The following is a 25,108-nucleotide window of genomic DNA, read 5'->3' on the forward strand; positions in this document are numbered from 1 at the left end:
TGCTTCTGTACAGCATTGTGGGCTATCGCCCCGCCCCTTTTAAAGAGGGCCGCTGCCTAGCCATGCCAACCCTCTGCAGTGTGTGCCTGCGGTTCCTCCTCATGGCAGACGCACTTCTAAATAGACATGAGTGTGGCGTGGCATGAGGGCAGCTGAAGGCTGCGCAGGGACACTTTGGTGTGCGCTGTGGGGGGAGGGGGGGCGGTTGGTCAGCATGTAACCCAGGAGAAGTGGCAGCGGAGTGTCATTCAGGCAGTGATTGTGCTTTGTTGTAGCTAGTGTGGTGCTTAGCAAAGGTATGCCATGCTAATGAGGGCTTTTCAGAAGTAAAAGTTGTTGGGAGGGGGGGGGGGCCCACTCTTGCCGGTATTGTGGCTTAATAGTGGGACCTGTGAACTTGAGATGCAGCCCAACATGTAGCCCCTCGCCTGCCCTATCCGTTTCTGTGTCATTCCCATCACTTTCTTGAATTGCCCAGATTTTCACACATGAAAACCTTAGCGAGCATCGGCGAAATACAAAAATGCTCTGGTCGCCCATTGACTTCAATGGGGTTCGTTGTTCGAAACGAACCCTCGAACATCGCGGGAAGTTCGTTCCGAATAACGAACACCCGAACATTTTGGTGTTCGCTCATCTCTAGTGCTGACCCACGCTGTGGGTGTTGTCAGTACACCCTTAATAAATCTAGGGAATTTAATAACCCACAGAACAGCAAAAAATACAAAATCAATAGTTTTATTAACTGTAAAACTAGTGGAATAATCTATATAATAGTATGCACCCTATGTAATTTACTTTATGTGGGATGCACCTCTAGGAGATTACATACTAGAATAGCAGAACACCTGAGGGACATTCAAAAAAATCTATTAGGAAAATCAGGGGTTGCAAATCACTTTATTCTAAAACATGGTGGTGAAACAAAAAATTTTTCATGTTTGGGTATAGACAGAGTTTGGAAAAATAGGAAACAAAAAGTAGAAATGAAGGATATCCTTCGCAGGGAAGCGTATTGGATTTTGGAACTAAATACTAGATTCCCATTTGGTATGAATTATAGAACGGATTTATTCTGTGTTTATTAATAAACAGTAAGGGGGGATTAAAGGTAAAAAAGAAAAGAGAAAATGTGTATATATATGTGTGTGTGTGTGTTTTTTTTTGTGTGTGTTTTTCCCTCTCCTGACTTCTACTCTGGTAAATTTATATACTCTGTAATTGCTTTACTATTATGCGGAAATAGCTTGTGCAACTATATATCTGGAAAAAGAGAGAAGAATGGGAGAGGAAGGGAAAAGAAAAGAAAAATTTTTATTTATTTTTTATTTTTTTCTTCTCTGGTGAATTTATATACTCTGCAATCGCTTTATGATTATGCGGAAATAGCGTGTACAACTATATATCTAAAAAAAGAGATAAGAATGGGAGAGAAGGAGAAAGGACAAGAAAAAAAAGGAAAAATTTTTTTATTTTTCTATTTTATTTTTTTCTCTTAGATTCTTTACCTATTTATCGCTATGTAAATGTATTTAAGAATTGCTTTTCAGATATCCATATGCATACTTGTTTCTTTATCTGTCTGTTTTGAATCCTCCTGCCACAAATCTCTGTATGCTGGTTGTAACATGTGATGTAATTAGCTCTTGAACACACCCTCTATACCATCCCTCAACCATTTCTCCCCCTGACAAGCTAACATACACAGGTATTTCTCCTTTGATTTTAATTTGTATTTGGTCTATAAATGTCTTATGTACTCCATACCTCATAGCTGTTGACAAAGGCTTTTGCCGAAACGCGTTCAGCGTGCACTTGTGAGCTGTATGCTTTATTTTATTCAATAAAGAAGGAAATTTTTAACGGTAGCAGCTCCCCTACATCTCTATTTTCTGCTCATATGGAATCTGGCCGTTTCCCGTCGGCTACTTGAGGATGGAGCTCCTGTTGGATCCCAGATCTTCCTGCAACACTGAAAGTTACTGCTGGTGAGGTGAGCCCACATCTCTCTTTTTTGGATGAATATAATACACAGATTGAGGAAGCTAAAAGGTCCCCGTTTTTGATGGTGATAGAGAACGATGCTTCCATCCGCGGGTGCAGCCTACGTATTGCTTAGGTACCGCTGCTGTCCGCTGGTGGAGAAGAGAAGTCTGGGGAAATCCAGGCTTTGTTCATCTTTATGAGTGTAAGCCTGTCGGCACTGTCAGTTGACAGGCGGGTACGCTTATCCATGATGATTCCCCCAGCCGCACTAAACACCCTCTCTGACAAGACGCTAGCCGCAGGACAAGCAAGCACCTCCAGGGCATACAGCGCGAGTTCAGGCAACGTGTCCACCTTCGACACCCAGTAGTTGTAGGGAGCAGAGGCATCACGGAGGACAGTCGTGCGATCAGCTACGTACTCCCTCACCATCCTTTTACAGTGCTCCCGCCGACTCAGCCTTGACTGGGGAGCGGTGACACAGTCTTGCTGGGGAGCCATAAAGCTGGCAAAGGCCTTGGAGAGTGTTCCCCTGCCTGTGCTGTACATGCTGCCTGATCTCCGCGCCTCCCCTGCTACCTGACCCTCGGAACTGCGCCTTCTGCCACTAGCGCTGTCGGATGGGAATTTTACCATCAGTTTGTCCTCCAGGGTCCTGTGGTATAGCATCACTCTCGAACCCCTTTCCTCTTCGGGTATGAGAGTGGAAAGGTTCTCCTTATACCGTGGGTCGAGCAGTGTGTACACCCAGTAATCCGTAGTGGTCAGAATGCGTGTAACGCGAGGGTCACGAGAAAGGCATCCTAACATGAAGTCAGCCATGTGTGCCAGGGTACCTGTACGCAACACATGGCTGTCCTCACTAGGAAGATCACTTTCAGGATCCTCCTCTTCCTCCTCCTCCTCCACAGGCCATACACGCTGAAAGGATGACAGGCAAGCAGCATGGGTACCCTCAGCAGTGGGCCAAGCTGTCTCTTCCCCCTCCTCCTCCTCCTCAACGCTATCCAGATATAGACATGAGGGTGCTCTGACTATCCAGCGACATACTGTCTTCCCCCACCTCCGTTTCCGAGCGCAAAGCGTCTGCCTTTATGCTTTGCAGAGAACTTCTCAAGAGGCATAGCAGAGGAATGGTGATGCTAATGATTGCAGCATCCCCGCTCACCATCTGGGTAGACTCCTCAAAGTTTCCAAGGACCTGGCAGATGTCTGCCAACCATACCCACTCTTCTGTAAAGAATTGAGGAGGCTGACCCACTACGCCGCCCATGTTGGAGTTGGTATTCCACTATCGCTCTACGCTGCTCATAGAGCCTGGCCAACATGTGGAGCGTAGAGTTCCACCGTGTGGGCACGTCGCACAGCAGTCGGTGCACTGGCAGATTAAACCGATGTTGCAGGGTCCGCAGGGTGGCAGCATCCGTCTTGGACTTGTGGAAATGTGAGCTGAGCCAGCGCACCTTTCCGAGCAGGTCTGACAAGCGTGGGTAGCTTTTCAGAAACCGCTGAACCACCAAATTAAAGACGTGGGCTAGGCCTGGCATGTGCGTGAGGCTGCCGAGCTGCAGAGCCACCACCAGGTTACGGCCGTTGTCACACACGACGATGCCCGGTTGGAGGCTGGCGAAACCCAGCGGTCGGTCTGCTCTGTCAGACCCTGCAGCAGTTCGTGGGCCGTGTGCCTCTTCTCTCCTAAGCTGAGTAGTTTCAGCATGGCCTGCTGATGCTTGCCCACCGCTGTGCTCCGACTGCTGGCGACGTGCTGCTGCTGACACATCTTGATTGCGAGACAGAGGTTGCGTAGGAGGAGGAGGAGGATGGTTTAGTGGAGGAAGCATACACCACCGCAGATACCAGCACCGAGCTGGGGCCCGCAATTCTGGGGGTGGGTAGGATGTGAGCGGTCCCAGGTTCTGACTCGGTCCCAGCCTCCACTAAATTCACCCAATGTGCCGTCAGGGAGATATAGTGGCCCTGCCCGCCTGTGCTTGTCCATGTGTCCGTTGTTAAGTGGACCTTGCCAGTAACCGCGTTGGTGAGGGCGCGTACAATGTTGCGGGAGATGTGGTCGTGCAGGGCTGGGATGGCACATCGGGAAAAGTAGTGGTGACTGGGAACCGAGTAGCGCGGGGCCGCCGCAGCCATCATGTTTTTGAAAGCCTTTGTTTCCACAAGCCTATACGGCAGCATCTCTAGGCTGATCAATTTGGCTATGTGCACGTTTAATGCTTGAGCGTGCGGGTGCGTGGAGGCGTACTTGCGCTTGCGCTCAAACAGTTGGGCTAGCGACGGCTGGTCGCTGCGCTGAGATACATTGCTGGATGGGGCCGAGGACAGCAGAGGTGAGGGTGTGGGTGCAGGCTGGGAGACGGTCGTGCCTGTGTCCTGAGAGGGGGGTTGGATCTCAGTGGCAGGTTGGGGCACAGGGGAAGAGACAGTGGTGCAAACCGGAGGCGGTGAACGGCCTTCGTCCCACCTTGTGGGGTGCTTGGTCATCATATGCCTGCGCATGCTGGTGGCGGTGAGGCTGGTGGTGGTGGCTCCCCGGCTGATCTTGGCGCGGCAAGCCTTGCACACCACAGTTCGTAGGTCGTCTGAACTCTCAGTGAAAAACTGCCACACCTTTGAGCACCTCGGCCTCTGCAGGGTGGCATGGCGCAAGGGGGCGCTTTGGGAAACAGTTGGTTGATTATTCGGTCTGGCCCTGCCTCTACCCCTGGCCACCACACTGCCTCTTCCCATCTGCCCTGCTGCTGCACTTGCCTCCCCCTCTGAAGACCTGTCCTCAGTAGGCTTAGCAAACCAGGTGGGGTCAGTCACCTCATCGTCCAGCTGCTCTTCCTCCGAATCCTCTGTGCACTCCTCCCTCGGACTTACTGCCCTTACTACTACCTCACTGATAGACAACTGTGTCTCATCGTCATCGTCCTCCTCACTCACTGAAAGCTCTTGAGACAGTTGCCGGAAGTCCCCAGCCTCATCCCCCCGGACCCCGGGAACTTTCCAAAGGTTGGGCATCAGTCACGACAAACTCCTCCGGTGGGAGAGGAACCATTGCTACCCAATCTGGGCATGGGCCCGAGAACAGTTCCTGGGAGTCTGCCCGCTCCTCAGAATGTGTCATTTTAATGGAGTGAGGAGGCTGGGAGGAAGGAGGAGCAGCAGCCAGAGGATTCAGAGTTGCAGCAGTGGACGGCGTAGAAGTCTGGGTGGTCGATAGATTGCTGGATGCACTTTCTGCCATCCGCGACAGGTCCTGCTCACACTGCTCAGTTTCTAATAAAGGTCTACCGCGTGGACCTATTAATTGTGAGATGAATCTGGGTACACCAGAAACTTGCCTCTCTCCTAATCTCGCAGCAGTTGGCTGCGATACACCTGGATCAGGAGCTCGGTGTGTCCCCACACCCTGACTTGGGCCTCCACATCCTCGCCCCCGTCCACGTCCTCTAGGCCTACACCTACCCCTCAAGCATGGTGTATTACGAGATTAGCAGAAACAGAACGCTGTAATTAAATGTGCCGCTTATTGGCTTTTGGTTAGAGGCTGACTTCGCATACGTAACGCACAGCAGAGTCAGGAAACAATTATGCGCAAGGCTGGGTATTAATTCACCAACTACTACCCCCAGCAGAGACGCTGTAAACTGAAGGCACTGACAGGCAGGCCAAATATTGTATATTTTTTAACTTTGTGGGAACAACCACACTGCCTGTGATGTACACACTGTATTTCGATTGCCCTGTTGGAGGCTGACTTCGCGTATGTAATGCACTGCAGAGACAGGAAACAATTATGCGCAAGGCTGGGTATTAATTCACCAACTACTACCCCCAGCAGAGACGCTGTAAACTGAAGGCACTGACAGGCAGGCCAAATATTGTATATTTTTTAACTTTGTGGGAACAACCACACTGCCTGTGATATACACACTGTAGTTCGATTGCCCTGTTGGAGGCTGACTTCGCATATGTAACGCACTGCAGAGGCAGGAAACAATTATGCGCAAGGCTGGGTATTAATTCACCAACTACTACCCCCAGCAGAGACGCTGTAAACTGAAGGCACTGACAGGCAGGCCAAATATGGTATATTTTTTAACTTTGTGGGAACAACCACACTGCCTGTGATATACACACTGTATTTCGATTGCCTGTTGGAGGCTGACTTCGTGTACGTAACGCACTGCAGAGGCAGGAAACAATTATGCGCAAGGCTGGGTAATAATTCACCAACTACTACCCTCAGCAGAGACGCTGTAAACTGAAGGCACTGACAGGCAGGCCAAATATTGTATATTTTTTAACTTTGTGGGAACAATCACACTGCCTGTGATATACACACTGTAGTTCGATTGCCCTGTTGGAGGCTGACTTCGCATATGTAACGCACTGCAGAGGCAGGAAACAATTATGCGCAAGGCTGGGTATTAATTCACCAACTACTACCCCCAGCAGAGACGCTGTAAACTGAAGGCACTGACAGGCAGGCCAAATATGGTATATTTTTTAACTTTGTGGGAACAACCACACTGCCTGTGATATACACACTGTATTTCGATTGCCCTGTTGGAGGCTGACTTCGTGTACGTAACGCACTGCAGAGGCAGGAAACAATTATGCGCAAGGCTGGGTATTAATTCACCAACTACTACCCCCAGCAGAGACGCTGTAAACTGAAGGCACTGACAGGCAGGCCAAATATGGTATATTTTTTAACTTTGTGGGAACAACCACACTGCCTGTGATATACACACTGTATTTCGATTGCCTGTTGGAGGCTGACTTCGCGTACGTAACGCACTGCAGAGGCAGGAAACAATTATGTGCAAGGCTGGGTATTAATTCACCAACTACTACCCCCAGCAGAGACGCTGTAAACTGAAGGCACTGACAGGCAGGCCAAATATGGTATATTTTTTAACTTTGTGGGAACAACCACACTGCCTGTGATATACACACTGTATTTCGATTGCCTGTTGGAGGCTGACTTCGTGTACGTAACGCACTGCAGAGGCAGGAAACAATTATGCGCAAGGCTGGGTAATAATTCACCAACTACTACCCTCAGCAGAGACGCTGTAAACTGAAGGCACTGACAGGCAGGCCAAATATGGTATATTTTTTAACTTTGTGGGAACAACCACACTGCCTGTGATATACACACTGTATTTTGATTGCCCTGTTGGAGGCTGACTTCGCATACGTAACGCACTGCAGAGGCAGGAAACAATTATGCGCAAGGCTGGGTATTAATTCACCAACTACTACCCCCAGCAGAGACGCTGTAAACTGAAGGCACTGACAGGCAGGCCAAATATGGTATATTTTTTAACTTTGTGGGAACAACCACACTGCCTGTGATATACACACTGTATTTCGATTGCCCTGTTGGAGGCTGACTTCGTGTACGTAACGCACTGCAGAGGCAGGAAACAATTATGCGCAAGGCTGGGTATTAATTCACCAACTACTACCCCCAGCAGAGACGCTGTAAACTGAAGGCACTGACAGGCAGGCCAAATATGGTATATTTTTTAACTTTGTGGGAACAACCACACTGCCTGTGATATACACACTGTATTTCGATTGCCCTGTTGGAGGCTGACTTCGCATATGTAACGCACTGCAGAGGCAGGAAGCAATTATGCGCAAGGCTGGGTATTAATTCACCAACTACTACCCCCAGCAGAGACGCTGTAAACTGAAGGCACTGACAGGCAGGCCAAATATGGTATATTTTTTAACTTTGTGGGAACAACCACACTGCCTGTGATATACACACTGTATTTCGATTGCCTGTTGGAGGCTGACTTCGCGTACGTAACGCACTGCAGAGGCAGGAAACAATTATGTGCAAGGCTGGGTATTAATTCACCAACTACTACCCCCAGCAGAGACGCTGGAAACTGAAGGCACTGACAGGCAGGCCAAATATAGTATATTTTTTAACTTTGTGGGAACAACCATACTGCCTGTGATATACACACTGTATTTCGATTGCCCTGTTGGAGGCTGACTTCGCATACGTAACGCACTGCAGAGGCAGGAAACAATTATGCGCAAGGCTGGGTATTAATTCACCAACTACTACCCCCAGCAGAGACGCTGTAAACTGAAGGCACTGACAGGCAGGCCAAATATTGTATATTTTTTTAACTTTGTGGGAACAACCACACTGCCTATATAGACAGTATATCTCTTTCACCTTTTCCACTGTCCCTGCCTCACCAGTACTGCCCCTATACTCTGTAAAATGACTGCAGACTGAGGACGCTATGGTCTGCACGCCCGATATAGAAAAAAAAATTGTGCAACACTGCTCCCAGCAGCCTCAACAGTACTGCACACGGTCAGATGTGGCCCTAAGAAGGACCGTTGGGGTTCTTGAAGACTAAAATAACACCTAACACTCTCCCTATAGCAGCTATAGCAAGACAGCACTTTCCCTGATCTCTGTCAGCATGCATCTGTGGCGAGGCGGGGCAGATTTTAATACTCGGGTGTCACCTGATCTCCCCAGCCACTCACTGCAGGGGGGGTGGTATAGGGCTGGAACGTCACAGGAGGAAGTTGTAATGCTTTCCCTGTCTTTCTATTGGCCGGAAAAGCACGCAAATTTCTCAGGAAAGAAAGTGAAAGTAACTCGAACATCGCGTGGTGCTCGTCTCGAGAAACGAGCATCTCGAACACCCTAATACTCGAACGAGTATCAAGCTCGGACGAGTACGCTCGCTCATCTCTATTACTAAAGTCATACAACCCAAACAAAGACATAATAGGAAAAGAAAGCTTGGAAAACCATTAGACCGACTACACCAATGCCATTGTAGACTCATTGATGACTGTAGCACTTCTATTATATTTTCTCTTTGACAGCCTTTTAATAAAGAGGATCGCATTGAATTAACTAATGGCGCCACTAAACCACCTTCAGCAATTCAAATGCGGGTCAATGAAATCTACAATCAGATAGACCAGAGGATGCCTAAAGTAACTTTCGCCCATAAAGACAATACAACCAGCGCCACTCACAGCAAAGTGTTCATCAAGAACCCCCAAACCCGTTATTGTGTTGGGGACCAGTTAACCGTACAGGTCGATGTATATGACTATCTAGGAAAGAGAAAAACCTACGGAGGAGATTATCTTAGATCAAGAATTTCCAACCCAAAGACGCGAGCAGGCTCTTCCGGAAGTATCAAAGACTTTAACAATGGAACGTATCACATTGATTATACTTTATTTTGGGAAGGTGCAGTGGTGGTGACCGTATTTCTCATGCACCCAATTGAAGCAGTCTCCGCACTCTGGAAGGCAAGAAACAGCTGGTACGGCTATGTAGAGCACGAAGGGAAATTCATAAGAGAAGGGGAAGAGAAGGTGACAAAGTGTGGATTTGCACTCGATACAAAAGAGGAGCTGTGTGAATACGCTGACCACGACAACGAGGAATACTTTTATTGTGTCAAACCTCAAAATTACAGCTGTGATTCGTATGCGGAGTTTAAAAATTGGAAAACTTCCCGTTCACGGCTGTCCCGACTGGAGGCAAGTCTGCTGGACAGGTAGGTGATCATACCGTTATTTTAGAGAACACATTAAAGAGGTTGTCCACCGCTAAACTTTTTACCTATCCTCAGGCAGACCGCCATTTGGAACATCCACCAATCAGCTGCTTGCTGGGCCGCTGACAGTGTGTACAGAACAGGAAGCAGACAGCTTCGTATACATCTCGTGAATGAAGTGTAAAAACCTGGTACATGGTGCAACCTTCGAATTAGGATACTCTTGGCAAGTGGCTGAAGATAGCGTCAGGCAGACAGATGTGGATCCGCCTTGCCACACAGTCGTTGACTTTGGGTTATCTGAGGTGGCAGCACCTGGAGAACCCTGGTTTTCACATTTAACCCAAAGCCATTACACACACAGATAGTCTTGCTGCTGACATTGTAGTGGGCCAAGGCGTGGTACATGGAGGTCTGAACAAGGATGTAGTGAGGAAACCAGCTGAAGTTTGAGCTGGCAGCACAGGTGCGTAAACGAGGTCCAAGCTGAAGGTGAGGGTAGGCAACAAACAATAGCCGAGTCCAAAAAACAGGGCTGAGGTCAGCGGCGTCGACAGCAAGCAGGTAAGCAGTGACAGATAAATTTGTTATTGAGTAATACACCAGCAAAGAAACACGTTTCAAAGCAAGGGGCCCTTTAATCAGTTAAGCTGTGATACAGGCAGTAATCACCAGTATTAATGCAGCTTTTGTATGGTTCAGTAACAGGAAGTTAAGAATTAGGCACAAATTGAGGCAAAAGGACCTCAATTGCCAAGACTATTTTCATTGGTTAAGTTGCACAACGTACCATGTTTTTACAGTTCATTCACATGATTCTTAATGCCCACCCATCAGGGTAAGGCATCCACCTCATTGGCAGCACGTTCATCCGAACTTCATCTCTATGTTTTGCTCGTGGCCATACCCAACATTCTCATCTTTAAGGACCATTTCAAGTTTGCTCCACCCACTAGTTCCCTAGACTGGTAATGCAGGCAGAGCTCCCATTGAATTAAATGTCATACTAACCTAGGTCACTGCAATGTGTACACACTGGCAGCCGGGGGCAGCAGACCCTTGCCAATCAACAATTGACTACCTATCCTGAGGACACGTCATCAGTAGTGACAAGGTGGACAGCCCCTCTAATAGGTTTTCAACTTTGTTGAGAAAATTAATGCGCCAGGTAGGAGATTGTAGGAATATATAATTCTTGTGCAGATGTGTAGGAAGCAAATGTTAAATTCTTTGTTATTTCCTAAATTAAAAGAGCTCCAATTTTTTTTATTTAGGTCGAATGTCAGAGTAGAAATTCCTGTAAATTTTGAGGCAGTGAATGTCGTTCTCTGTAACAGTAAGTATGAACCATTATATAAAGTGGAAATGAGCTTCTGGTATGTCCCAAGAGATTTTGGTGTGCCATTCAGGTGTCATGGCTGCCTAGGGCCTTCTGAAGACCCCTGAATGCCTCAAGTGGTTGTATATGATGATGTGCCTGTGGCCTGTGTCATGCCTTAATAGGATGTCAGAATACAGTATAATGCAATACCGTGTACAACCCTAATTCCAAAAAAGTTGGGGCGCTGTGCAAAATGTAAATAAATGTGAAGAAAAAAATGTAATTATTTGGAAATCTCATATAAATATATTCTATTCACACTAGAAAACAGAACACATAGAAGAAGGGGGAAGGGCGACCTTTTTCTTTTTCACTTTAAAAAATTACCTCAATTAGAAATTGATGGCAGCAACATATCTCACAAAAGTTCAAATGCTTGCGAGTTCAAGTCCCCTAAGTAAATGTGTAAAAAAAGATTTAATAAAGTATTTTGCAATGGCTGTGTACGTAAAAGTATGAACTATTAAAACCTTGCAAGGTTTATGCCAGTGAAAAAAAAAAAAAGATGGAACGCCAGAATTGCAAATTTTGTTTTGATATCCCAACTTCCAAAAAATTTGAATTAAAAGTAATCAAAAATATGTATGTTTCCCAATGGCATTCATAAAAACTACAGCTCAACCTGCAAAAAAATGAGCCTAACACAACCCAATTAACAAAAAGATTAAAATGCTATGGTTCTCAGAATAAGGAACGCAATTGTGCTCACCTATTTATCCACTTGTGTTCCTATGATGATGTTCCATAGTTTTCTTTCCATCTATCTTTACCAACCTCCAGTTCCGACCTGTTAAGGCGGGTCCCTCTCACCAGCCTCTGGTGCTCTATCAGGCTTTCGTGCAGTCCTCAGTCCCGACAGAGCATTGCTTGCTGGTAACGGGTATTGAAAACCCTACCTCCAGCAAGAAATTGTCCTGATTAGCTGAACCACGGCGCTCAAGGACCATTCAGAGCTGGCACTCAATGAACAAATCACCGCAATTCAATGTGATGCTGTGATTGGTTCATTACCAGCAAGTGATGCTCTGTCGGCGTGAACTCGATCATATTTTCCTCCAGCAGGTTTCGGCGTATTCTGTAGCTTCCAAATTGTATAGTGTGCACACATCATCGACCAGATCAGACGTAAGGTATCAGTCTCATGTCCAAAATGGCTCTCCGGGCAGAAACGTCCAGACCACCTCTTTATTGAAACACATAACACCTGCCCTTTATGGGCGTTTAACAGATTACATCAGTAATATATAGGATTCTCATTTGTCGGATCATATAGAATCCTCTGCCTCCCTGCCCACCCTTCCTCAAGTCCAGTGTAGTTTGGACTTTGTCCTTTTTAGCATGCAGTCTAGCTGAAGGAATTTCTGTGTAAGTGACAAGTCATTATTTAAGTAGTTTCTGTGTTATTTAAGAAGTTTCTGTGTGGGGGCAGGGCTGGGGAAACATCCAAGATGAACACAAGCAATACATATAGCACTGTGATTTAACTCTTTCCTTATGCAGCAGAGCTCCACATTAGGCTGAAGTAACAAAACACACATCTTTCACCATGCCATTGTCCAGCAACTACCATAATGAGATTGTGTGGCCATTAACCTCCGCAGAGTTAAAAGTCATTACAGTAGCATAATACATTTGGTTTATACAAATCAATAGACATTTTATACTAACTAATCATCATGTCTATCACAATCCCCCCTTAAAATGTCTATCCTCTAACTCTTCCCGTCAACTTTTCACAGTTCTCTGCGCGTGAGCCTATAACTGGAGCGCGTTGAAGGTTCAATTTAGGGTCTTCAAGGGGGTGTAGGACTTGTCCACTCCTTCTGGGGATGCATCCAGCAAACTCATTGTGGGAGCGGCTTTTCCAGCATCAGTTTCACAGGTCTCTCTCTGACACAGGGGATAACACAGCAGACTAGAACGAAAAAGATAATCAGTTCACATACAACAGCGACGCCCGTCTGTGCCAGGATCCTTTACCACCCGCTCATCCATGGCGAGTGCTGGTCCCAAAGGTTAGCTCTTTTTAGTTAGTGCGGTCAGCTTCTTTAATGGCAACTGCGTCTTTATCCGCGGGTCACGTGTCGTCTGGGATGTAGGTACAACAAGTCTCCCCTTTTTAGCTAAAATCATATCTAAGGCCATTCTATTTTGAAAAGTCATACTCGAGGTAGGTCCTATTGGTCGACTAGTCCCTATAAGGCATCTTTAGTATAATTTATAAACCGCTGCTAATTATAGTAAACATAATTAATCCAGTCAACGTTTTATTTACCATAATGATCAGGAAAATGGACTCGAATCTAGTTTTAACTTGGTCTCTAATTTTTAAAACTCGTCAGGTACCCCCCTTGGCTATCCTATGACGTCAATGTACATGTGTAGATCAAAACTACCACCAGGGGTCTCTCTTCTCGCTCTAGTATAATGTTACAATACTAGTAGTGTGCACAGGTACGCACGGCGTGGGACTCCCTAATCTTCACCCACACCAATGTTCCTCCTGGAGATAGCCCCAAAGGTGGACACGTCCAGGCCGCCGACCCTGATCCTACACTACCTAGTGACAAGACTGGAAGGAACCGCCGTACCTATGCAGAAAACAAGGATAGACCAACATGACAGGATAACCACAAAACACAGACTGAGTTGGATCGAGATAAATTAACTATTGGGGGTAACCTCATTATCCTCAATGCTGTCTGACAGGATGTGGAGGAGCATAAGGGCTTTACTAAGGCACACTCCCCTGTCCAATTACCCTCCAGGCGGGTCCTCTACCTCATGTCTCCACAAAGCCAGTAAACGTCTCCTGAGGACTGGACCTGATTCTGCATCCATTCCCCTCCTATGGTACCGTAGGAGGAGCAATACCCGTTAGTGAGTTCCCCAAAAATCTCCCTCCACCCTGCCCATTTGCCTGGCAGGTGTAGTGTCCAGGGTAGTCAGTAATACTCTCTGTAGTACAAAACACTTAAGTAGTTATAGAGTATTCCTTCTTCCACTTCTCACAAGCAGTGTAATTAGCGGAAATGTTCGTGAAGAGACTAATAAACCACTCTTCAGCATCTACCGGGAGATTTAGGGGGACCATCCCCGAGTGTAGTCGGGCACTACCGCACACGCAACAGTTAGACTGGTTGCTCCTGTTAGCATTGTACCTCATCAACTCCAAGCAGAGATTCTGGTCAGAGTAGCCAGTCGCTACTGTCAAGGTGTCCTCAAAAGGTAGGGTCAGCTATGATCATCATGTTCGTCAAGGTCTTTATCTTACGGCGGAGGGGGTTAATTATGGGCACGGGACTAAGTGAAGGCTTCCATTCGGGTGCATCTACCATATCCCTTATTTTAAACTTCCCTAAGGGATCTGTCCTCCCATACCGGTATGTCCCCAGACTGTAAGTCCCCCTGTCCCCGGGCTTGGATCTCCCATGGTTAGTGTAAAAACCGCATTAAAACCAAGCAACATACTAAGTTCAGCCTTCCAATACCTGCTGTCCTTATTATTCTCAAGGAGGGTTATACGACTAATTAGGGATTTCCCGCTCTTATCTTTCTTATTTTAAGGCACTTCACGGTTTATAGGACCAGTCTGTTCCTGTGTTCCATCCCACTAATCCCCAATAACGGCAGTCTTCTCCCCAGACATTATCAGTGGCGCAAACATATTGTATTCCCCGGGTATATAAGTCATATAACCAGCTGGACTGGGCTAAATCTGGTCCGCGGTGGGATCTTGCACCTAGACACGGGACCACAGTACAATAGTCGAAGGAATATGCGGCTACTTGAGTGTTGGATGAGTTATACCAGAAGGTAACCATACCCTCATATTCTTCCGACTAAGGATTCTAGTTACCACCTTCCTCTCTCACTAGCCCTAACCAGAGTAATGTCCTTGGCACAACTAAGACTGGTCTCCCGGATCTGAAGCTTTCTTACAGTATGAAGCATGGATCCATGTAAGTCTTTCGGCTAGTTTCACAGCTGTGGCAGTAGTCAGAAGCACCTGGTAGGGGCCATCAAATCGGGGCTCAAGAGGGTGCTTCCTCTTGAGCCCCGATTTGATGGCCCCTACCAGGTGCTTCTTACCAGGAAATTCTTGACGCACACCCTATCCCCAGGCTGCAAGATATGTGCCCCAGTGTCTGCCTCGGAGTCTGGAAGAGAACACCTGTGCATAGGCTTTGATTAGTGCTTTAACAACGGAAATCACATACTTAGTCAACACATCAGATTGTAATTGTAACTACTGAGGATAGTAGCAACCTAGCCTTGGGGCTAGCCCAAACAATCTCGTAGGGAGATAATGCATGATCCCCCCTGGGTTCATATCTAACACTGAATAGGGCTATTGGATGACAGTCTTTTCAGAGTGGCGTCATTTTTAAGTATCTTGCATTTTAGCGTGCCACTAAGTCTCTCCACCTTTCCACTACTCTAAAGGTGGTAGAGTATGTAAAAGGCCTGGGATACACCCAGAGCAGACATGACATGTTACATTCACCTGCGAAGTTTATACCTCTGTCTGACTCTGAATCACTTCTGGTACCCCATATTCACAGTTTACCTCGTTCATGAGCTTCTTTGCGGTTACCTACTTGTTTGCCTTGGTAACAGGGTCGGCCTCCAACCTGCAAAGGCATCAATAACAACAAGCACATATTCATACTTCCCAACAAGTGGGAGCTGAACGTAGTCAATTTGCAATCCCTGAAATGGGTAGAGTGGTCCTGGCAAGTGTGATGTGGCAAATTTACTTCTGCCCTGACTCACCTATGGCATAGATCATGCTAAACTGGACAAATGATGCAGCAGCTACAGAGAACCCAGGAGTCGCCCATCCTCTTTCAAGCGTCGTCATCATTGCTGCTTTACTAGGAGGGTCTTTCCGTCCATCAGCTGGGCCATCATGGGATACAGGAACTGTGGTGGGCAAGTGCTGTTGACTGTTCACCATGCGCTGTCCTGTTTCTGCTGCTCCCATATTAGTCCATTTATTCTTTCCTTTCTTGCTGGCTTGTAACTGTAAAAGTCTTTAGCATATCAAAGTCCAAATTTTTGTCATTGTCCAAAGTTTTTACCACTGACTCATGCTGTCAGTATCTTTTCTTCTTTCTTCCACGGCTTGAGGGCCACTGCCTTTGCTGTGCTGTCGGCGAGGGTGTCGTCTCTCGCTTCTCCAGTGTAGGAATCGGTGCGAACTCTCAACTTTGTCAGGTAGAAGTAGGGCCTCCATGAGACCCTACACTGCTGCACCATTCTCAATTGGTTGTCCTGCTAAGGTAAAAACTGTCTGGCCTTCCATATTGGGCCGTAATCATGAGCTATGCCAAATGCATACCAGGAGTCAGTGTAAAGGGTTGCCGTCTTACCTCTTGCCACTCTACTCGCCTCAGTGAGGGTCTTCAGTTCCGCTTCTTGTGCTGAGACATGCGGAGGCAGAGCTTCTGCTTCTAGGACATCTTGTTGTGTGACCACTGCATATCCGATGTGGAGTCATCAATCCTCACCCTGGTACCATCTGCAAAAAGCTCAACATATGCATCGTCAACAGAGGTTCCGGTAACTGTTTGCATACCTGCAGTTTCTTACTGTATTAGTACTAAATAATCATGTTGATGTTCTATTTCACATGGCTCGGAATCTTGTAGCACAAAATCATTTATTTCCTTTTTATCTTATTTCATTCATTTATTTATTTATTTATTTTAAACCCAATAGCTGATCTACAACACCTAGATCACCTATGACCCAGATCACCTATGCCTCCCCCCTTTTGAACCAGAATACTCAATGGAAAAAGAGTAATTGTGTTCAAACCAGTACAACGTTGAAAAAGGAAACCAAGAGGCACAAAAACAAGCACTTTGTATGTCAAGGTGACATTGTACGCAGCGAAGTCTGAGCGAAAATATCCTTTAGATTTTTTTTTTTTTCCCTCTTCATGTCGCAGTTAGCATTTTTTAACACAAGGGGGCGCAACACAAGCAAAATTTACGGTCACCCAGTGTAATAGTATTTCAGGGAATGCCAGCGTTTAACTTTCACTCTCCTGTCAGAATATAATTATAGCTTCAGTGTAGACTGACACTAGAATATACAAAAGACTTAAGGAAAAAACTAAAGAATATGAATGAATTAACATCCTACTCTGAGCAATTCAGTCCCTCTTTCTCACATAAAAAGTAAAATTACTTCATCAAATTGCGTGAAAAAGTTTGCTGGGTGACTATAGGGAAATTATTCCATCTGTAGAGCCTTCTGTAACATCATCTGTCTGAACATCCATTGGAGAAGCGGGCAGTGGAAAACAGAGCCCCTGGGAACACACCATGAGAGAGCGTCCCCTTTCATGGATCCCTGGCCTCTGTCCCCCATGCATCAACTCCAATCTTCCATGCACTATAAACCAGCTTAGTCATCTACTATGTCCCAAGCTGCATCTTCACAAAGGTTTGTTTCCCTGAACTTATCACACATCCAAGGTGGCCACATTTTGGAGTGTAACAAAGTGTGGTCAAACAAGACCTTACTTCAGACAATCATGATGTTAGCACTGGATACAGTGGCATAGTAGGCCTCACGAGTGCAGCAAAATGGCCGCCAGAGGCAGAAAGGGGCGGGGCTACAATTATCCCAGGTGAGGCAACATGGCTGCTGGAGGAGGAAGGGGCGGGACTTAGTGCTATCCCGGATTGGAATGGCCGGAAATAACATCACACACCCTGAAAGTGAGCACATGGAGGGGAAGTAATTTCAGGGTGGGGGCAGAGCTCACCACACTTGCTGCAGAAACATTGCAAGTGCGGCCGCCATTATAGGGAGGGGCTGTAGTCAACACAAAGGCATTACATTGTTCATAATACAGGCAATATACATCCTCTACTACACTTTCTCATCTTAAATTTCTTTCCTACATTATACCTCCTCCTAGCAATCTAAAAACACCTTTCTTTCTGCTTATCTGTCCATAACCCGACATTTCTTTCTGCAACTTTTTCTGATCCTTTTCTTTGTAAAACGTTTCTACATGTTTTGCATATTCCAAAACATCCTGCACTGATCCCGTATTCTATTCTGCCTGCTTATTCTATCCTATTTGAAATTTCTGAACACAGTAAAACTCCTTTACCAAATTCCACCTCTTCTTATATCCCTCGTAAATCACAATGCACATTAACACTACAAAACACACTACAAAACACAAGACAAAGGGAACAGACGGGTTAACTGGGAAATGCTTTCAGTGGCTTAACTTCAGCCCACTCTCTCATCAGTAACCCTTCCCCCATTAACCATCACTGCACTAAACTAAACGTCTGAAACACACAAAGACTGACGATTATTTTCAATGACCAAGACCTCAACACTATCCGGAGACTTCAGCCGTCACACCACGGCTATAATTCCCGCGTATATACCTTTCCACATATGAGAACATAACACGCTCAATTATACAAGTGCATACGCGTATCATAAATTTTCCTGACCTCACACTAGTTACCTAGGAGTAAGTGTCTCTCTCTGGCGTGTTCCCTCAGACTTAAACAGCCAAATCCGCCCTTCTGACACATTAAACCTCACAGAATTTATCTCTTGGTCTTGTATACACAATCTTTAACCGTCTCAGACATATCATACCCAGCATACAGAATACCCCTTAGGCAGGATAAAACTGTGTTTTTTTTCCGAGCAGAAAGGACTATATTACCTGCTTTTCATTGATTTATCACTCTGGATTAGACATAGGCAGATTGACAGTTAGAAATCATCTCACATCGGTAGATTTACATAAAGCAATCTTACCGTGTTCTGTAGATTTTCGGGCCCCTGAGTTCTACGTGTTATCTGCCGATCTCTGTATTTTTCCAGAATGAAAGAAATCAAAAATCTTTACTCGGCCCACCGCAGGGACACCAAATTGAACTGGACCATATTTTCCTCCAGCAGGTTTCGGGGTATTCTGTAGCTTCCAAATTGTATAGTGTGTACACATCATCGACCAGATCAGACGTAAGGTATCAGTCTCATGTCCAAAATGGCTCTCCGGGCAGAAACGTCCAGACCACCTCTTTATTGAAACACATAACACCTGCCCTTTATGGGCGTTTAACAGATTACATCAGTAACATATAGGATTCTCATTTGTCGGATCATATAGAATCCTCCGCCTCCCTGCCCACCCTTCCTCAAGTGCAGTGTAGTTTGGACTTTGTGCTTTTTAGCATGCAGTCTAGCTGAAGGACTTTCTGTGTACGTGACAAGTCATTGTTTAAGTAGTTTCTGTGTTATTTAAGAAGTTTCTGTGTGGGGGCAGGGCTGGGGAAACATCCAAGATGAACACAAGCAATACATGTAGCACTGTGATTTAACTCTTTCCTTATGCAGCAGAGCTCCACATTAGGCTGAAGTAACAAAACACACATCTTTCACCATGCCATTGTCCAGCAACTACCAAAATGAGATTGTGTGGCCATTAACCTCCGCAGAGTTAAAAGTCATTACAGTAGCGGAATACATTTGGTTTATACAAATTAATAGACATTTTATACTAACTAATTATCATGTCTATCACAGGCGTGCTTCACTGTTGCCTGCAGACACTCATGACTGTGCTGCTCTCTAAACCTTCGGTAAACAAGCTGCCTTTTGTTGCAGACAAATATTCACATTGTGATTCCTCAGTCGGGAGCATCGGGTGCCATTTTTCTGCCCCTGGTTCTTATGTTTTTGTGCGTAGTTGAGTCACTTGACTTTGTTTCTACATGGAAGGTATAGCTTTTTGTCACAGTTCTTCCATAAAGGCAACTTCTGGCTAGACTTCTTCAAACAATAGATGGGTGTACCCGGGTCAGACTGGTTTCTGCCAGTTCTGAGCTGATGGCACTGTTGGACATCTTCCGATTTTAAAGGAAAGAAAGCATGATGTGTCTTTTATGTACTACACTAAGTTTCCTTGGCTGACTATTGTGTCTACAGTCCTCAACGTTGCCCGTTTCTTAATACTTCTTTAAAAGAGCTTGAACAGTACATCTTGAAACCCGAGTCTGCTCTGAAACCTTTGCCTGGGAGAGCCCTTGCTGATGTGGTATAACTAATTTCCTTGGGTCTGGTTGCTGTACTCAGTCTTGCCATAACGTGTGACCTGCCATAGGCACAGTACAGTTTTTCTTTTTTCAATATTTGTATTTCCTGTGCTGTTGCTTATTGGTGACACAGGTGTAGTGGTCCAGAGTTGGGGTGTCTTTTGGTATATGTCTTCCTTTTGTTTGTTGTCTTTTGTGTATTGGTGTTTCTATGTTGGTGCTAACCAGCTTGTCTGTCTCAAGTTATATGTATTGGCCCAGACAATTCATAAAAAGGTCAAATGTCTGGTGTCTCTCTAACTAACTTCATCTAACTTTGTGTCTATGATGTGATTGGTGGTTTGGGAGAAGTTAAGAGGTAGAGTCTAGCATACTGAGAGGACGTTGCGGAAATGTAGCCGGTGGAGGAGGATGTGCCAGCGGGAGGCTGAAGCTCGCTTTTGCTTCTGCCTACACAGAGCCAATGGGCTGTCTCACTCTCATTGAGATATGACCACTTAAAAGGACTGAAGCTCAGAGTAACAGATCCTGGTGGGACCAGCTGGAAAGAATAGCTAACAAGCAAAGAGAGGCAGGATTTATAATGAAACTACAGTGTCAGGAGTGAACCGCCAGGGTTCCTATAGTCCGATAACTTGAACTGTGGACGCCTAGAATCAGGAAGGAAAGTGCCTCCTAGAAGAAAGTGTGAGAGTGTGTGTAACAGAGATGAATCTAAAAAAGCCTGCCAGAAGTGTTGTGTCTGAACTATCAACTTGTTGTGTTCTTGGAAAATCAAAGCTGGATTCAGTGAGTAAAGAAAACAGAGTACCTCCGGTTTTGAAAACTATTTTTGTTTGTGGACTCTTTTATTTAATGACGAGCAACCATCTACTGGAAAAGAGGTACTGGTGTCACGTGACAATACCATTAGGACTAATCATCATCATTTAGATCTGTCTGTTTTATTTTGCTGGGCCCAGGATAGCCATTGTTGGAGAGAGATCACAGTGCCACCCCTGATAAGCATCTTGAGAATCCCCATGGTCTCCTCCACAATGGCTCGCCTCTGCTCGGATGCCCCACAGGTACCTTCAGCCCATACACAGTGTTAATTGCGCGTGGGCTGTGAGTTGGACGGCCTCCACTGACTTTAATGAAGGCCGTCTGTGTGGCGTTTGCGGCAAAATAGAGCATGCTGAAATTTTTCTTCAGCTCGCAGAATACGTGATTTGAGTGTGAATTAAAAAGCGAAAGTTCATGTTTTTCAATGCCTGCATTTTGCTGCACGGACTCTAATCGCAGATTCCGCAATTGGATCCTAGAGGATCATAGAGTGACAGGAGTACTGTGTATACAGTAGTTATCTGCACACCGGGGGCATGCTACAGGTGCAGTGCATGAGCTGACACACTGCTCAGTATTTGTCTTCATGATGTAACATTACAACTGAAGCACTCAATGTTCCAGATCTCCTGGGTCAAAGTTAGCAGGTCACCGGCATAAAGCACCAGTGCACTCTTTTCTCTATCCCTCCCTTCATCACTTACTGATCTTTACATTCTGTTGACTTGTTGAGATGTTTGAGAACTCAACCTTCTGAAACTTGCAGTTTTCACAGGCGCAGTGTGTGTTAAGTGATCCTCTCTGTCAGTTCTGGTCTTAGGTTAGATGGAACTCTGTGCAGGATTTTTTAGAGACCCATGTCATAACAAAAAAAAAATAAATTAAAAAAATAAAATATATACACTACCGTTCAAAAGTTTGGGGTCACATTGAAATGTCCTTATTTTTGAAGGAAAAGCACTGTACTTTTCAATGAAGATAACTTTAAACTAGTCCTAACTTTAAACAAATGCACTCTATACATTGCTAATGTGGTAAATGACTATTCTAGCTGCAAATGTCTGGTTTTTTGTGCAATATCTACAAAGGTGAATAGAGGCCCATTTCCAGCAACTATCACTCCAGTGTTCTAATGGTACAATGTGTTTGCTCATTGGCTCAGAAGGCTAATTGATGATTAGAAAACCCTTGTGCAATCATGTTCACACATCTGAAAACAGTCTAGCTCGTTACAGAAGCTACAAAACTGACCTTCCTGTGAGCAGATTGAGTTTCTGGAGCATCACATTTGTGGGGTCAATTAAACGCTCAAAATGGCCAGAAAAAGAGAACTTTCATCTGAAACTCGACAGTCTATTCTTGTTCTTAGAAATGAAGGCTATTCCATGCGAGAAATTGCTAAGAAATTGAAGATTTCCTACAACGGTGTGTACTACTCCCTTCAGAGGACAGCACAAACAGGCTCTAACCAGAGTAGAAAAAGAAGTGGGAGGCCGCGTTGCACAACTAAGCAAGAAGATAAGCACATTAGAGTCTCTAGTTTGAGAAACAGATGCCTCACAGGTACCCAACTGGCATCTTCATTAAATAGTACCCGCAAAACACCAGTGTCAACATCTACAGTGAAGAGGCGGCTGCGGGATTTTGGGCTTTAGGGCAGAGTGGCAAAGAAAAAGCCATATCTGAGACTGGCCAATAAAAGAAAAAGATTAAGATGGGCAAAAGAACACAGACATTGGACAGAGGAAGACTGGAAAAAAGTGTTGTGGACGGATGAATCCAAGTTTGAGGTGTTTGGATCACAAAGAAGAACGTTTGTCAGACGCAGAACAAATGAAAAGATGCTGGAAGAATGCCTGACGCCATCTGTTAAGCATGGTGGAGGTAATGTGATGGTCTGGGGTTGCTTTGGTGCTGGTAAGGTGGGAGATTTGTACAGGGTAAAAGGGATTCTGAATAAGGAAGGCTATCACTCCATTTTGCAACGCCATGCCATACCCAGTGGACAGCGCTTGATTGGAACCAATTTCATCCTACAACACGACAATGACCCTAAACACACCTCCAAATTGTGCAAGAACTATTTACAGCAGAAGCAGGCAGCTGGTATTCTATCGGTAATGGAGTGGCCAGCGCAGTCACCAGATCTGAACCCCATTGAGCTGTTGTGGGAGCAGCTTGACCGTATGGTACGCCAGAAGTGCCCATCCAACCAATCCAACTTGTGGGAGATGCTTCTAGAAGCGTGGGGTGCAATTTCACAAGCTTACCTCAACAAATTAACAGCTAGAATGTCAAAGGTGTGCAATGCTGTAATTGCTGCAAAAGGAGGATTCTTTGACGAAAGCAAAGTTTAATGTAAAAACAATGTTATTTCAAATACAAATCATTATTTCTAACCTTGTCAATGTCTTGACTCTATTTTCTATTCATTTCACAACGCATGGTGGTGAATAAGTGTGACTTTTCATGGAAAACACAACATTGTTTGGGTGACCCCAAACTTTTGAACGGTAGTGTATATATATATATATATATATATATATATATATATATATATATAAAGCTGAAAGCCCTCACTGACTGACTGACTCACTGACTGACTGACTCACTGACTCGCCAAAAGTTCTCCAACTTCCCGATATCGTAGAAACATGAATTTTGGCACAAGCATAGATTATCTCCAAAATAGGAAAGGTAATTGGGTCCCAACTCGATTATTCAATTCTAGCGCAAAAGAATTGGCGTCGAAATTTTACATACATAATCTAAATCTGTCACTTCCCAATGCCTTAGAAACTTAAAATTTGGCAAGGGCATTGATTATGACATAAATAGGAAAAGCTAATGGGTCCCAACTAGAGATGAGCGAGCACCAAAATGGTTGGGGTGCTCGTTACTCGGGACGAACTTTTCGCGATGCTCGAGGGTTCGTTGCGAATAATGAACCCCATTGAAGTCAATGGGCGACCCGAGCATTTTTGTATATCGCCGATGCTCCCTAAGGTTTTCATTTGTGAAAATCTGGGAAATTCAAGAAAGTGATGGGAACGACACAGAAACGGATAGGGCAGGCGAGGGGCTACATGTTGGGCTGCATCTCAAGTTCCCAGGTCCCACTATTAAGCCACAATAGTGGCAAGAGTGCCCCCCCCCCCTCCCAACAACTTTGACTTCTGAAAAGCCCTCATTAGCAATGCATACCTTAGCTAAGCACCACACTACCTCCAACAAAGCACAATCACTGCCTGCATGACACTCCGCTGCCACTTCTCCTGGGTTACATGCTGCCCAACCCCCCTCCCTCCCCCCCCGCACGACGCAGTGTCCACAGCGCACACCAAAGTGTCCCTGCGCAGCCTTCAGCTACACTCATGCCACACCACCCTCATGTCTATTTATAAGTGCGTCTGCCAGAGGAAAAGCAGGCACACACTGCAGAGGGTTGGCCTGGCTAGGCAGGGACCCTCTTTAAAAGGGGCGGGGCGATAGTCCACAATGCTGTACAGAAGCAATGAGAAATCCAATCCTGTGCCACCTCCATCTGGAGCTGCACACATGGGCATAGCAATGGGGAACCTATGTGCCACACACTATTCATTCTGTCAAGGTGTCTGCATGGCCCAGTCCGACCGCGGTTTTTTTTAAATAGTCACAGCCAGGTACAACTCCGCAATGGGAATTCCGTGTGCACCCACAGCATTGGTGGCTCCCTGGAACCCACCGGTGGTACATAAATATATCCCATTGCATTGCCCATCACAACTGAGGTAATGTCATGCTTAATGCAGGTGGGCTTCGGCCCACACTGCATGCCCCAGTCTGACTGGGGTTCTTTAGAAGTGGACAGATGTAGTTACAACTCTGTGTGGACCCACAGTATGGGTGGCTCCCTGGAACCCACCGGCGGTACATAAATATATCCCATTGCATTGCCCATCACAGCTGAGGTACTGTTGTGCTTAATGCAGGTGGGCTCCGGCTCACACTGCATGCCCCAGTCTGACTGGGGTTCTTTAGAAGTGGACAGATGTAGTTACAACTCCGTGTGGACCCACAGCATGGGTGGGTGCCAGGAACCCACCGGCGGTACATAAATATATCCCATTGCAGTGCCCAACACAGCTGATGTAACGTCAGCTGTAATGCAGGTGGGCTAAAAATTCATTTGATTACACTGTAGGCGAGGGCCCCCAAAAATTGGTGTATCAACAGTACTAATGTACCTCAGAAAAATTGCCCATGCCCAACCAAGA

The 25,108-nt window shown here is 45.7% G+C and overlaps 1 protein-coding gene across 3 annotated transcripts in view; it reads left to right on the top strand.

The window, feature by feature from the left end:
• LOC136631778 (NXPE family member 2-like) overlaps positions 1-25,108 on the top strand; it is an 83,708-nt gene that overhangs the window by 19,680 nt on the left and 38,920 nt on the right. For all 3 annotated transcript variants that reach the window (XR_010793086.1, XM_066606114.1, XM_066606113.1), the window contains exons 2-3: positions 8,869-9,557; positions 10,832-10,893. Coding sequence is in view for 2 of the 3 variants with exons in the window: in XM_066606113.1 (XP_066462210.1) it covers positions 8,869-9,557; positions 10,832-10,893 (751 nt within the window). In the remaining variant the exon portion in view is untranslated. The remainder of the gene's footprint in view (positions 1-8,868; positions 9,558-10,831; positions 10,894-25,108) is intronic.

The sequence above is a fragment of the Eleutherodactylus coqui genome, chromosome 6, assembly GCF_035609145.1.
Source record: "Eleutherodactylus coqui strain aEleCoq1 chromosome 6, aEleCoq1.hap1, whole genome shotgun sequence".
Lineage (NCBI taxonomy): Eukaryota > Metazoa > Chordata > Amphibia > Anura > Eleutherodactylidae > Eleutherodactylus > Eleutherodactylus coqui.